Source organism: Ambystoma mexicanum, chromosome 8 (assembly GCF_040938575.1).
Source record: "Ambystoma mexicanum isolate Mex_15411 chromosome 8, UKY_AmexF1_1, whole genome shotgun sequence".
Taxonomy (NCBI): Eukaryota; Metazoa; Chordata; class Amphibia; order Caudata; family Ambystomatidae; genus Ambystoma; species Ambystoma mexicanum.
The window spans coordinates 493,666,354-493,679,006 of NC_090929.1; the positions used below are offsets into that span (position 1 = coordinate 493,666,354).

At 47.9% G+C, this 12,653-nt stretch overlaps 1 protein-coding gene across 4 annotated transcripts in view; it reads left to right on the forward strand.

Annotated features, from left to right (window-relative positions):
• The window catches only part of MIB2 (MIB E3 ubiquitin protein ligase 2), a 725,636-nt gene that overhangs the window by 237,389 nt on the left and 475,594 nt on the right, over nt 1-12,653 (forward strand). For all 4 annotated transcript variants that reach the window (XM_069610141.1, XM_069610142.1, XM_069610144.1 and 1 more), the window contains 2 exons: nt 8,019-8,161; nt 11,585-11,692. In XM_069610141.1, coding sequence (XP_069466242.1) covers nt 8,019-8,161; nt 11,585-11,692 — 251 coding nt within the window. The remainder of the gene's footprint in view (nt 1-8,018; nt 8,162-11,584; nt 11,693-12,653) is intronic.

A 12,653-nucleotide genomic window follows, 5' to 3' on the forward strand; every position in this document is an offset into this window, starting at 1 on the left:
TCTTGGAGGTAAAGGCGATGCTCAAGAAGAGTGCCATCAAGCTCGTCCCAAAGAGGCTTCGGGGCTCCGGAGTTTACTCGATACTGCCTCGTGAAGAAGAAGACGGGAGGATGGCGTCCCATCCTGGACCTACGACGACTGAACAAATTCATCAAGGCACAGAAGTTCCGGATGGTCACCCTCCAACACGTCCTGGGTTAGCTGGAGGAGGGCGATTTCCTGTCGTCGTTGGATTTGGAGGATGCCTACTTCCATATTCCCATCCTAAAGGGACACCGAAAGTTTCTCAGGTTCGTGGTCCAAGGGCGTCTCTATCAGTTCAGAGCCCTTCCTTTCGGACTGAGGTCGGGACCCAGGGTGTTCACCAAGTGCCTCGCACCGGTGGCGGCGCAGCTGCGCCGAGAGGGGATCCACGTCTACCCCTACCTGGACGACTGGCTCATCCGAGCGAAGACGAAGGAGCTCGCCGTGGTGCACATGGCAAGGACCGTCGAACTTCTCACGGACCTGGGATTCTCCATAAACTACGCCAAGTCCCACCTGGTGCCCGCGCAAGACGCACTGTTTCTGGGAGCGAAGCTCGACACAGTGTCGCTTCTGGCCTCTCTGTCGGAGGAAAGGACGAGGGCCATCTTGGGCAAGGTGCAGCGGATGCTGGTTGCGGACGCGGCCAGAGTGAGGTCCATCAAGTCCCTCCTCGGAATGATGTCTTCTTGCATTTACCTCATCCACCTGTGCAGGCTCCGGATGCGCCCGTTGCAGGAGTTCCTGGACGCGCGCTGGATCCAGCCGACGGGCAGCTTCGAGGAGAGGATCACACTCGACGAGAGTTTCCGGCGAGCGATCCGGTGGTGGGGCACCCGCGTGCATCTGACGGCGGGCATGGACTTCCAGACCCCCGGCCACCAGGAGACAGTGACCACGGATGCCTCCCTGGAAGGGTGGGGAGCGCACACCGAAAATCTGCACGCGAGAGGCCTTTGGCTCCAGACGGAGAAGTCCCTCCATATCATCGTCCTGAAGCTCCGTGCAGTGTTTTGGGCCCTCCGGTCCTTTCTTCCGTCCCTCAAGGGCAAGGTGGTGAGGATCTTCACCGACAACACCACCACCATGTTCTACATCAGGAAACAGGGCGGAACCAGGTCCCCAGCCCTGTCCAGGGAGGTGCAGGATCTGTGGCATTGGGCTGTCGCCCAAGGGATGTTTCCGGTGCAGTTTCATCTGGCAGGGATAAAAAACACCATCGCCGACTCACTCAGCAGGGAGCTGCGCTCGTGCCATGAGTGGGAACTACGACAGGATCTAGTGGACCGCCTCTTCCGACGGTGGGGCACACCCCAGATCGATCTGTTCGCGACGGCGATTAACTCCAATTGCTGGAGGTTCGCCAGCAGGTTTCCTCAGCCGAGGAGCATGGGCGATGCTTTCTCGTTCCCCTGGGAGGGCCTGTTTCTATACGCGTTCCCTCCATTGCCATTGCTGATCCGGCTCATCAACCAGCTCAAGAGGTCACGGTGCAGGATGATCCTCGTCGCACCTGCGTGGCCGAGGCAGATATGGTTCCCGGACCTTCTGGACTTGTCAGCGTCCCCGTCAATCAAGCTGCCAGTGGACGCGGATCTTCTCTCCAGGGAAGGAGGCGCCATCCTCTATCACGACCCGAAGTCGCTGAACTTGCAGGCCTGGCTCCTGCAGCGTTAGAGTTTGGAGGATACGACATACTGGCCGACTGCAGAGAGGTTCTTGCAAAGGCCAGGGCGTCCTCAACTCTTAAATGCTACGGACACAAATGGAAGAGGTTCTCTGTTTGGTGCCACGCACAGAAGATTAACCCTCTACGGATTACAGCTCCCCAAGTACTGCCGTACCTACTGACGCTGGCCAAAGCTGGACTGGCGCACGCGTCCATCAAGATTCATCTTGCTGCGATCTCCCGATACACCAGAACCACGGGGCGGACGTCTTTGTGGTCTCATCGTCTGGTGAAAGAGTTCATGAAGGGACTGTTCAGATCGTTCCCGCCGGTGAAGGCTCCGGCCCCTGCGTGGGAGCTCAACGTGGTGCTGACCAAGCTCATGGGACCTCCGTTCGAGCCTCTGCACTCGGCTCTGTTGAAGTTCTTGTCGTGGAAAACAGCGTTTCTTGTGGCCATCACCTTCGCACGACGGGTGGGAGAGATCTAGGCCCTTTCCTGCAAGGCCACGTACTTGACTTTTCACGACACGAGGGTAGTGCTCAGGACGCATCCCTCCTTCATGCCCAAGGTGCCGTCGGACTTCCACCTCAACGAACCCTTGGTGTTGCCTGTTTTCTTCCCGTCGCCTTCGTCGCCGGCTGAAAGGACTTTGCACTTGCTGGATGTGGCTAGAGCGCTGAAGTTCTACGTGGACCGCACAAAGTGTTTTCGGAAGACGTCACAACTCTTTGTGAACTTTGGACCTGTCAATCAGGGGAAGGCTCTCTCGAAGGCTTCCATTTCCAGATGGCTCTCCGGCTGTATCATGTACTGTCATCGGTTGGCAAACCGACCACTGCCTGGCCGTCCGAGAGCCCATTCCACCAGAGCGATCGCAGCTACCACGGCGTTCCTATCTGGTGTGCCCTTGCTGGACATCTGCAGGGCTGCTACGTGGAGGTCGACGCACACCTTCACGAAATTCTACTGCGTCGATCGGGATTCCAGGGAGGAGTCCAGGGTCGGCCAAGCAGTGCTGCGCAACCTGTTCGCCTAAGGTGAGCCTGGTGAGGAGGTAAGAATTGCTTAATATTGAGTTTGATGTAATGCTTAATGTTGAGCCTTTGCCACCTCCCGTGGTTGTGCATGTGTGTACTGCTATGTATTCTTTATTCATGAGCATGTGAATCCATGCCAGACCCCATGCTGGAGAAGGAACAAGTTACTTACCTGTAACTGTTGTTCTTCAGCATGGGTCTGGCATGGATTCACATGCGAACCCTCCCGCCTACCCCTCTGCGGCTCTTCACTTGGTCATACTTGCACTTCACGTGCTACCAAATCTGAAGATGGCTGCCAGAGGTAGAGGGCAGTCATTGGCTGTGGTCAGTATGACGCAGAGATCAGTGATTGGTTACTACTACGAAAGACAGATCAGAAACGAAACTGATACTGATTTTTTCTTTACCGAGGATTCCCAGCCTGACGACGGGGAATATTCATGAGCATGTGAATCCATGCCAGACCCATGCTGGAGAACAACAGTTACAGGTAAGTAACTTGTTCCTTACATACACACATTAACATTTCTTCAACATTAGTCATTACTTAAAATCCTCATAATAACTACTTTTAGTTAAAAAGGTCTGCTCCTTTTAGGAACTCCATCAGATTATATATAAAATCTAGATCTTCAAAATTGCATACCCTAATGCTGCCCGACATGTCCTTATTTCATTTGCCCTATAAAACGGTCTGAGCCAGATTCTATAAAACAAGGACAGATTGGCAAAAACTGGGTCAAGTCTTCTTTCTACCCCATAGAAGTACAGTACCCACGTCCCTGAGATGGTGGTAGTAACTGAAATGTAAACCCCCTTCATTGGTCCCAGTGGATGTTAATGGTTCTAGTGCAGTACCTGTGCACATACTTGGACAACTGTAATGTAATGGGGTCGTGGAACGAGAGTTGTTGCATGATACCTTCAACTTACCTTCAACTTACCTCTTATAATTCTTGCTTCGATAGTGCACACAGCAAGTGCTGCTTCTGCACATCTGAAAAGACCACGAGCAGTACAGCTCCTCTGTTCAAGCTCATTTGCTTGCTGCTGACATGTTCCAATGTGCTCTTCACTCACTGACTTGTGTATCGATCAGCCTCCCTGAAAATCTTCTACTTCATTGCTCAAAAATCAAGCGAGCGTGACTTTCACAAGCAGCTCACAGGAATTTCCTGCTCCTCCAGCTTCTCCTCCCCAGTGTCAACTTGATGGCAGAGATCTATTGGCCTATCACCCACCTACCCGAATCTCTGCTGCTTCCTCCCACAGAAATCATGCAAATTTGACTTGACCATAAACTGCCCTCATGGATTCCCCCCTCCTCTGAGGTGTCACCCGATGGCACCTCTCTCGTCCACTCACTTCAAGATACGGTCGCTAACTTGCAAATCACCTGCCTCCCAGAATCTTGCTCCTCCTCCCCCCACTGAAATCCAGTGAGCTTGAGACTCCCAAAAACTGGCCTCAGGAAATCAAGATTCACGTGCATTTGTCTCTCGTAGGACCCAAGGTTCTCTCCCTCACACTGATTCCCTCTCCCCTCAACTCGCATCAGAGTGTGTGTCACAGCCCTGTGTAAGAAAAACCTGCCATAAATCTATCTGAATGGCCAGTTACAACTACCTCTCATTGCTCTTCTTCCTACTCCACTACCCTAATTGTATTTGTTTTAGTACCCCCTCCATCCTTCCCTAAATGTCCTAAACATGCCACAGCAATGGTCTTCTGCCCCTCTGAAAGTGTCCCGAACTGGAAATTAGCTCTAACCACGTGTCCCACTCAAAGTCATGTGGTTGAGCTTCGTACAAACATTTTAAAATAGTTTGTCCAAATTTCGACCAGTTTGAATCGCCTGAAAATCTCATGATTTGAGGTTCTAGAGGTAAAGTTCACCAGGCCTAGGAACTACAAACCCCTCTGTTTCCTGTCTCCCAGGAACAGGCTAGTCTGCAGCACCTGTCTCAGGCTGCTGAGTTGACAGTGCACACCACCATCCACTAAAGGTTTGCCCTGCCTCTCCTGAGCAGGCTGCCCTTTTCGGGATTTAAACAATGTTATCATAGATCTTGTAAACTTTGGGTCTCAGGTGGCCTTTCTCTTGGATACCAACTATTTCCCACGCAAAACCTTGCATGAATACTTGCTGGAACTCTATTTGGAATTGTGGTCTTGTTTTTTTTTTCTCTCAATGGTCACTGTTGCCTGAGAGAACCTGGGGAGGGCCACTAGTTAGTCTAGTGGTGTGAAGTGGACAATTTGAAAGGTCTTCTGGAATGAGCAGTGTCTGGTCCACTACCATGATACTACCGCAAGTGTCTCAATACAGAGGTTCTCCGGGCATTAATAAAGACACTTCTCTGGTTGACCGAGTGTTCACTTAAATCTTTTCCAAGACTTTGTGATGGTGTTTCCAGATCCCCATGGACACTAGGACTAGATCTGAAAGGGTGCAGTTTGTTCTAAACACTGAAAAGACAGACTGGCCACCTGTGCTACGAAGACTTTAATCTTTGAATGGGGTCCCTCCTTGGGTCAGTAGGATACCACAGTTACAATTTCCATTACAAATGGGGTGGCCTTTGTTCCTACCACCTCTCAATGGCCGGCCCCTACTTTGGGACCTGGTGAATTTGTGCTGCTTGCAGTGCCTCACCTGCTGCTAGGTAGCTCCCTTCCCCCTCTGCTTTACAAAGTGAGCGATCCATTGATCTGCAGCCACAGCTAGCAACTTGAGGTCTAGTACATTAAAATCGGCAAGATACCGACACAGCACTGTAGAACAAGCAGCCAAAATGTCATTTAATATGAGGTTTAAAAGCACACCATGTTCATACAATTGGTTCCTCCATTCCAGCCTTTCATGCTTCTCATGGCATCTTTCACCCCCAGGATTTCTAGATCTCAATATCCTTCTTCCTGCAGTCTCTAAAATCCTTGTAGTATCGGAGTGCCCCCCCCCCAAACCTTCATATAAGAGCCTCTTCTGTATAGTAGATATTTTTCTGGTCACTCGCATTCAGTTTCAGAATTACATCACTTTCGCTATGTGGGAAGCAAATTAGTAAACTGGCTACTTTGTCCTCATCCTTCACTCTTTACTTAGTTCTCACCAAGTCTAATGATCCCAACCAAGATATACTAGCCAGACTGACAACATACAATTCTACCAAATCTTTTGGGAAATGGAAAAAAGAGGTTTGCCCCATTACCTTCAGTCAGGGTGTTGCCCTGGTTCATTGCCGTGTTTGTTTATAGTTTCATAAGCGCCATCTGGTGCGCCTCTCTGTCCTTTACCTGTGACATTGTATTTCCACCTTCACTTCTCCATTTCCATTCACTTTCTGTCCTGCTTCTATTCAATATACTGGCCCTTTGCAGTCCATCTTATTCAAGCCACTGCTCCTTGAACTCTTTCTTGACTTAACAATAACTCTCAGCATCCAAATCTTAAACAACCCACAACTATCTTTGATATCTGTCAACTTGAATCACTACAGAGATGCTTCCAATATTAGCAGCAACTTGCATGAACTCCAGTCTTGATTATGCAACTATAATTTTAGACATTTAGAAACCTGGCTTAATATTCCATCTCTCGGTGGGGGTGGGGGCTATTGGGGTCTTAGATGGTAATTGGATAGCTGTCCTTGCACTTCTGTTGACCTTGAAATCTCTACATGGGCTACCAGTCAAGACTCTGGTTTCCTTAAGGTCACTGATCCTCAAATTCATCCACTAAAATGCATCACAGCACCCTCCTTGTCGGCTAACCAAAAGCCTGCTCCAACTACCACCAGCCCTTCACAGCCTGAAAGGAGGTAGATGCCTCACAGCCCAATGACCTATGCTGTGGATCGCACCTAGGTTGCGCAGCCATACCGAACGCAACTGTCTTGTCTCTATAAAATACATAAAAGCCATATTTTCCTAATGCTGATTGAAAACCACGCCCTTACAGATTCATGCATCCATCCTTCGATGTTGATTGTGGGTGTTCTGCACAGCATACTAATTTACATTAATATCTAGTTGTGCTGTGTCACTGAGTAAGCAAATTCTGTGCAGTTCAAAATTGGTTATTAGGTTGAGGCTTCACTTTCCTTGATTCTTTTTCTATCACATTTCAACGTGAGCAAGTGAATTCTTCTATGTGGGTGTCTGGAGCTGAAGCCGTGGCAAGTGAACTTTCTTTTCTGCATTGGGTTTCGAAAAGGCAAAGTAGAAGCACGAAAGAAGTAGCCAAAAGTGGTCTTACAACAACCTACCCACCCACTTTTGCTTGGTGTTTTATTCTCCTTGCCTGTTCTCCACAGTATTACGTGGCTTTTGTGTCACGCCCTCAACCAGTTGAGGCTTCCTGAGAAACGATGCTTGGAAAATAGTTTTCCTTGAGCCTCCAAGACCCACTCTGGCAGTGGCATTGAACCACACGGCAGTTTTGAAAAACCTATGTTGAGTCAATAGAATGTGGTCAATGTGGGTGTATGGACTGTGGTAAAAACCAGTTGGCTCACATTTCAGAGTCAAACTACTCTGATGTGTAGGGTTGACAATGCTCACACTGTATAATTGTAAAGAGAATATAGTGCTGCAAATTCAGTTCAAACAAAACTTGGAGGACAATGCACTCCCCTAGAAAAACCTTTTATGATTTTAACTATATATTTTAATTGTCTTCAAGATATATAGGCTTCCAAAAGAACCAACGTCTTAATTCAGTTTCTATGTTTTATAATGGTTATATATTGCAATCCTGCAGGTTTACTCAGACGCTGATAAAGCTGGTTTTGAGTCCTAAATTGAGATACCAGCGTGAAACTTGTTTAGGTCTGGTTGGATGGGTTGCTGAGTCCGTGAATGTTCATAAACCTACCAGATTGCCATACATATATATTTTTTTAATTATTTATTGTGATTCTACTTGTGGAGGGCATTTTATTTTGTTGTTTGTTCCCTTGTGATGAGAATTATTTTTGGAGCAAATCAAACTTGTGTTTTATAAGAAGCAATCGCTATGCTGCAATGAACGTGTAATGGCCTTGATGGCTGCCGCCGAGGGGGGAGAATTGCTCAGATAATGCAATCTCATTGTTCAATGGTGGTAGCCAGCTAAAACCATTAATAACAACATTCCTACTAGACACAAAAGGTAGTAAGGGTTCAGCAGCAGTTGGATTAAAGCCAGAGACTTAGCTGGGTCGTCTATGAGCAACAATAGCTAAGAAAAGGTGGAATCACACCTTCCTGTTCGTTTTTCAATTTTACATGTGTGTTTGTAGGTAAACCAGCTGAGATCCAGAGGAAGGTGAGCAACGACCGCCACCCCTTCCAACACGGGGATAAGGTGAAGTGTCTGCTCGACATCGACATCTTGCGTGAGATGCAGGAAGGACATGGTGGCTGGAACCCCAAAATGGCAGAGGTTCGTTTGGATTGCTCAGTTTCTGATTCATTTTATTTAAAGATTTTCGTTTGTTCTTTTTTTTTTTTTAGTAGGCAACATGTGTTCTATACAATGTATTATTTACAAAATCAACTGTCGCCCACTTCAGGGTGCTTTGTGGGGTAAATTACAGAAGATGCCAAAAAGAGACAAAAACATTGTCCTGGAGTTCTGATCCAAAACAGTTGCTCGTCAGGATAGTCAGATTTTTATCCTTTTTTTGTTTGTACTACAGTATTAAACTGAGTGAGCATTTATTTATTTTATTTATTGGACATTTGTATGGTGCCTATACTCCAGTGTTTGCAGGCCAGGCACCACAAGGCAAAAAAAGGGCAGTGGGGGTGGGGCTTACATAGTAAAATAAAACCGTAATGGTCGAACTAGGCCTTGTGACATATTTTCCGTACAAGTACTGAGACAAGACGTGCAGATGGGGTGGGGAAAGGTTTGGGGATGGAGGGAGCGCAGCAGTGGGAGACTGAGGGGGCTGAGCAAGTGCCAGTGGATGAGTCAGAGAGTGAAAACAAAATGTAGTGGACGCGGACCAGATTTAGACTAGTCTGGGAAGGGTGCCCGTAGGAAAGTGCTGGTTAGGGATGCTTGGGGAGACTGTTCAAAGGAGGACCTGGCCTGCGAAGACTCATAAGGGACCAGGCACAGTCTCAACGGCAGAGGGACATTGGCAATGGAGGGGAGAGGAAAGGAGGAGAAAAGGGAAAGTCTTCTTAAGTTACTGGAACTTAAGAAGATCCGGCTGTCTGAGGTGGTCAGGGAGGCCATTCCAGAGGGAGGCTTTTGCCGAGGAGAAGGATCTACCTCCCACTCACTGCTTGGCGAAACGTCTGATCTGCAGAGATTTGGAGCTAGAGTACCAAAGGACTCTAGCAGGGAGGTATTTAGGGAAAGCATGCTGGATGTAGAGAGGTCCCAGGCCCCAGACAGCCATGTTGATGATGCATAGGGTCTTTAATTTGATCCTTGCGGTCACCGGCAGCCATTGGAGAGATTTTAGGGCTGGAGAGATGTGGCCCTTAGGCTTGAGGCCAAGGATAAGTCGTGCAGCCCTATTCTGGATTAGTTGCAGAGGGCGAAGGGAGGAAAGCGGCAGAATGAGGAGGAGGCTGTTGCAGTAGTCCAGCCTAGAGAGAACCAGGGCTCTGGAGACATTGAGCTTCTGGTGGAAGGTGAGGAAAGGGAGAATGCCTCTGAGGAGGTGAAGCTGAAGGTTGGATTTCTTGACTAGATCCGTGATGTGCGGAGAGAAGGAGAGCGAGGAGTCGAAGATGACTGCAAGGTTGTTCGCCTCAGAGGGAGAGGGGGGGGGACCCAGGGAGGGTGGCCAGAGAGTGGGGGGAAACTGGGAGCAGGCGTCCCAATGAGCAGGATCTCTGTCTTACTGGCATTAAGGCAGAGATCATTAGCAGAGCATCACACCTGAATGGCAGTTGGTATGAGAGAGGAAGGGGAGGAGGTAGAGGGTGGATGCTTAAAGGAGAGCTTTGTGTCATTAGCATAGCACTGGAAGTGAAGAGAGAAGATGGAGATTAAGAGGGCCAGAGGGGCAAAGTAGATGTTGAAGAGCCATGGTGATAGTCCGTGATGCCAAGGTTATCACACAGGCAATTTGAGGATGGCATGATTCACCATCTCAATGGCAGAAGAAAGGTCAAGGAGGATCAGAACAGAGGGACAGTTTGAATCCAGGTTTAAGAGCAGGTCTTCACAGGTGTTCAGGAGAGCAGTTTCTGTGCCTATGGATGCTCTGAAGCCAGACTTGTGGTCGCTGAGACAGCCAGCCAATATTCAGTGTGACGGGTCAGTTGGGCGGATGACCCGTTTCCATGAGTTTGCCCAAGAAAAGGGTGTTAGAGATAGGGTGATAGTTAGCCGGGCATGAAGGGTCTGCAGAAGTCTTTCTTAGGAGAGGGTGCACAAGAGAGTGCTTGAGAGTTTGTGAGAAAGAGCCAGTGGTTACAGAGGTCAGCCAGGGAAGGGGACAAGGAGGAGATGTTGTCCTTGATAGTTTTGGAAGAGCTGGGGAGCTCCTTTTTGGAGGAGACTTTCATAGAGCAGACTCCTCTAGAGACCTCGTCCGGTGCAATGGGAGAGAAGGACAGTAGTGGGTGAGCGGGGAGGACTGGGAGGGGGGCAAGGGAGGCAAGAGAAGATGGGAGGGAGTCGAGGACAATGAGGATAAGATGTCCTGAGTTTTGGCAAAGTGGTTGGCCAGTGCAGTGCAGCATTGGTGCATCAGATGGTTTTCCATTGGGATCCTGTGGCCCACACTTGTATTTTTCTATATGGCATGGTAGCTGATTGACACAGGGTCAACCTATTTTGAGTCCCAGAATCAACTCACTTCTGCACCCTGGCCCTGCGAGCAGCGACTGGCCCCTCATGGTGTTGTGGGGGAGTATACGCTTCATATACCACCTTCCTCCCTATGTAGCAGTTGTCTACTTATGTTCAAGGTTAGCAGAATTGTGAACTCCAGAATACATAAGGAGCCACATGTTTACTGATGATCGCCCCTATATTAGGGTGCCTGCTAGGTTGCAAATTTTCCTGGATTGCTGGGGAAGTTACCTGGAAAGGTAATGGCATGGCATTCACACCACAACATTAGAAAAACATGTTCTCCTTGCTGCATCTATTGCAGTTTTGCAATTGACTTACCTGGAATAACATAGTAGATGCCACTTCAGTAGGCCAAATGCGAATGAACCACAGAGAACCTGGATTAACCAGAAAGGCCCCAAAACAGAGGACGAATCCCTAAACGGAAGTGAAGGTGATGGGGATTTGGTTTATGTACACACTAAAGGTTAGCATTGAGCGTGCTAGAAGGGTTGCAAAAGCTCTTGAAGCTTGGAAGTTGCGCAGTCAAATGGCATTTTTTTCTGCTTTGCAGAGTAAGGGGGTCCTGACTCAGACCTCATATAGAAAGAGGGGCACTCAACACAGAGGTGAAATGGCATATTGGGTTTTTTTTCCAGACAGTCCAGTGCCTCTTTAAAACCTGCAGGGTTAAATCGTCTCTGTGTCACATGCATAACTTGTGTGAACGACCCTATCACAGCCGTACAGGCTTGTTTTTCAGAGCCTCTGGTGTATTGGATAGATTCTGGAGGTTTATGAATTTTGAACTGAGGGTGACTAATTTCAAGTTGTAAGCTACTAGCTAAGCGTTTAAAGTGACATGTTCTCCACACACCAACAGCACACCCTGTCTTACTAGGTGGGAATGATCAATCATTAATGGCTAGTGGTGAGTATAAACTGTGTGGTTTGAACTCCATTGAAAGGCATTGATGCTGGGCTACAATCTTGATTTGGTGGTGTATGTGACTATTTCCTCTGTTGATGTTCTGGATGACCACCCTGTTTTCATCTGTACAGTTCATAGGTCAGACCGGGACTGTTCATCGGATTACAGATCGGGGCGATGTCAGAGTCCAGTACAACAGTGAAACTCGCTGGACCTTTCACCCCGGAGCATTGACAAAGGTAAGGGATGTGTAGATCAGAAGCTCTGATCGAGGTAAGTGTGATCGATTGGTGGTGTGGTGCTCTCACCAAGGTACGGGATAGGCAAAGCTGGGGTCCACATCTTTTCATCTGGCTCTGTTTTTCAGTGGACTTCTTTCCATCTGTGCATGTTAAATATATTTGTTTTTTGCAAAGTTTTTTAAAACTGAGGCTGACCCTCCCCGGTCACACTTTTTTTCATGTTTACCACTTTTTGTACCCTCTTTTCCAATGTGTTTGTTTTTTGGGTTCATTTCAAGTGGCTCATGTTAAATGTCCACAAGAAAGAATTGTACCGATGTAAAGACATGCCACCGGGGCAGGGAATGAGTTGGTCAGAGGAGCTATGCTCACTATAATGGCTGGGGTCATGGGGTGAATGAAGGGTAAATACTGTTTGCTTTTTGGTTGTGAATCTTGCCGAATACAAAGAGTTGTTTTAAAAGGAAAACTTGTGGGATTAAATTGCCTCACCATAAGTGTTTACATGGCTTCAGCTTCTCAAGCTCATAAGTAGCACGTTTTTTTCATAACCTCCAATGATGTAGGGAAATTATGTCATGGTTGTGATGTGCAGATTATGTACAAGGAATTGCTGCAATTATTGAGGAAAATAAAGGAAGGGTATGCCTCATGCATAGAATTGTACTGCAGAACAATTCTACAGTCCGGTGTTTTATAGCTTCATGTCTTATATAACATATTCTTGGGCCAGTTGACTGTATGCCGCTCAGACAATCTGTTATTTCTCTAGCTCTTACCCTGTGTTCCATGGAGCAGTCACCATCTCCATGTTTTTGCTTCTGACATGATTTCAGTTTGCTGTTTTTTTTCTCTATACCTTTTGATCACCCGCTCTCTCCTCATTCCCTTTTTCTCCGTGACACACTTGTTTCTCTACAACTCTTCATTTTGTCCTCTGTACCTTTTGCTCTATCTT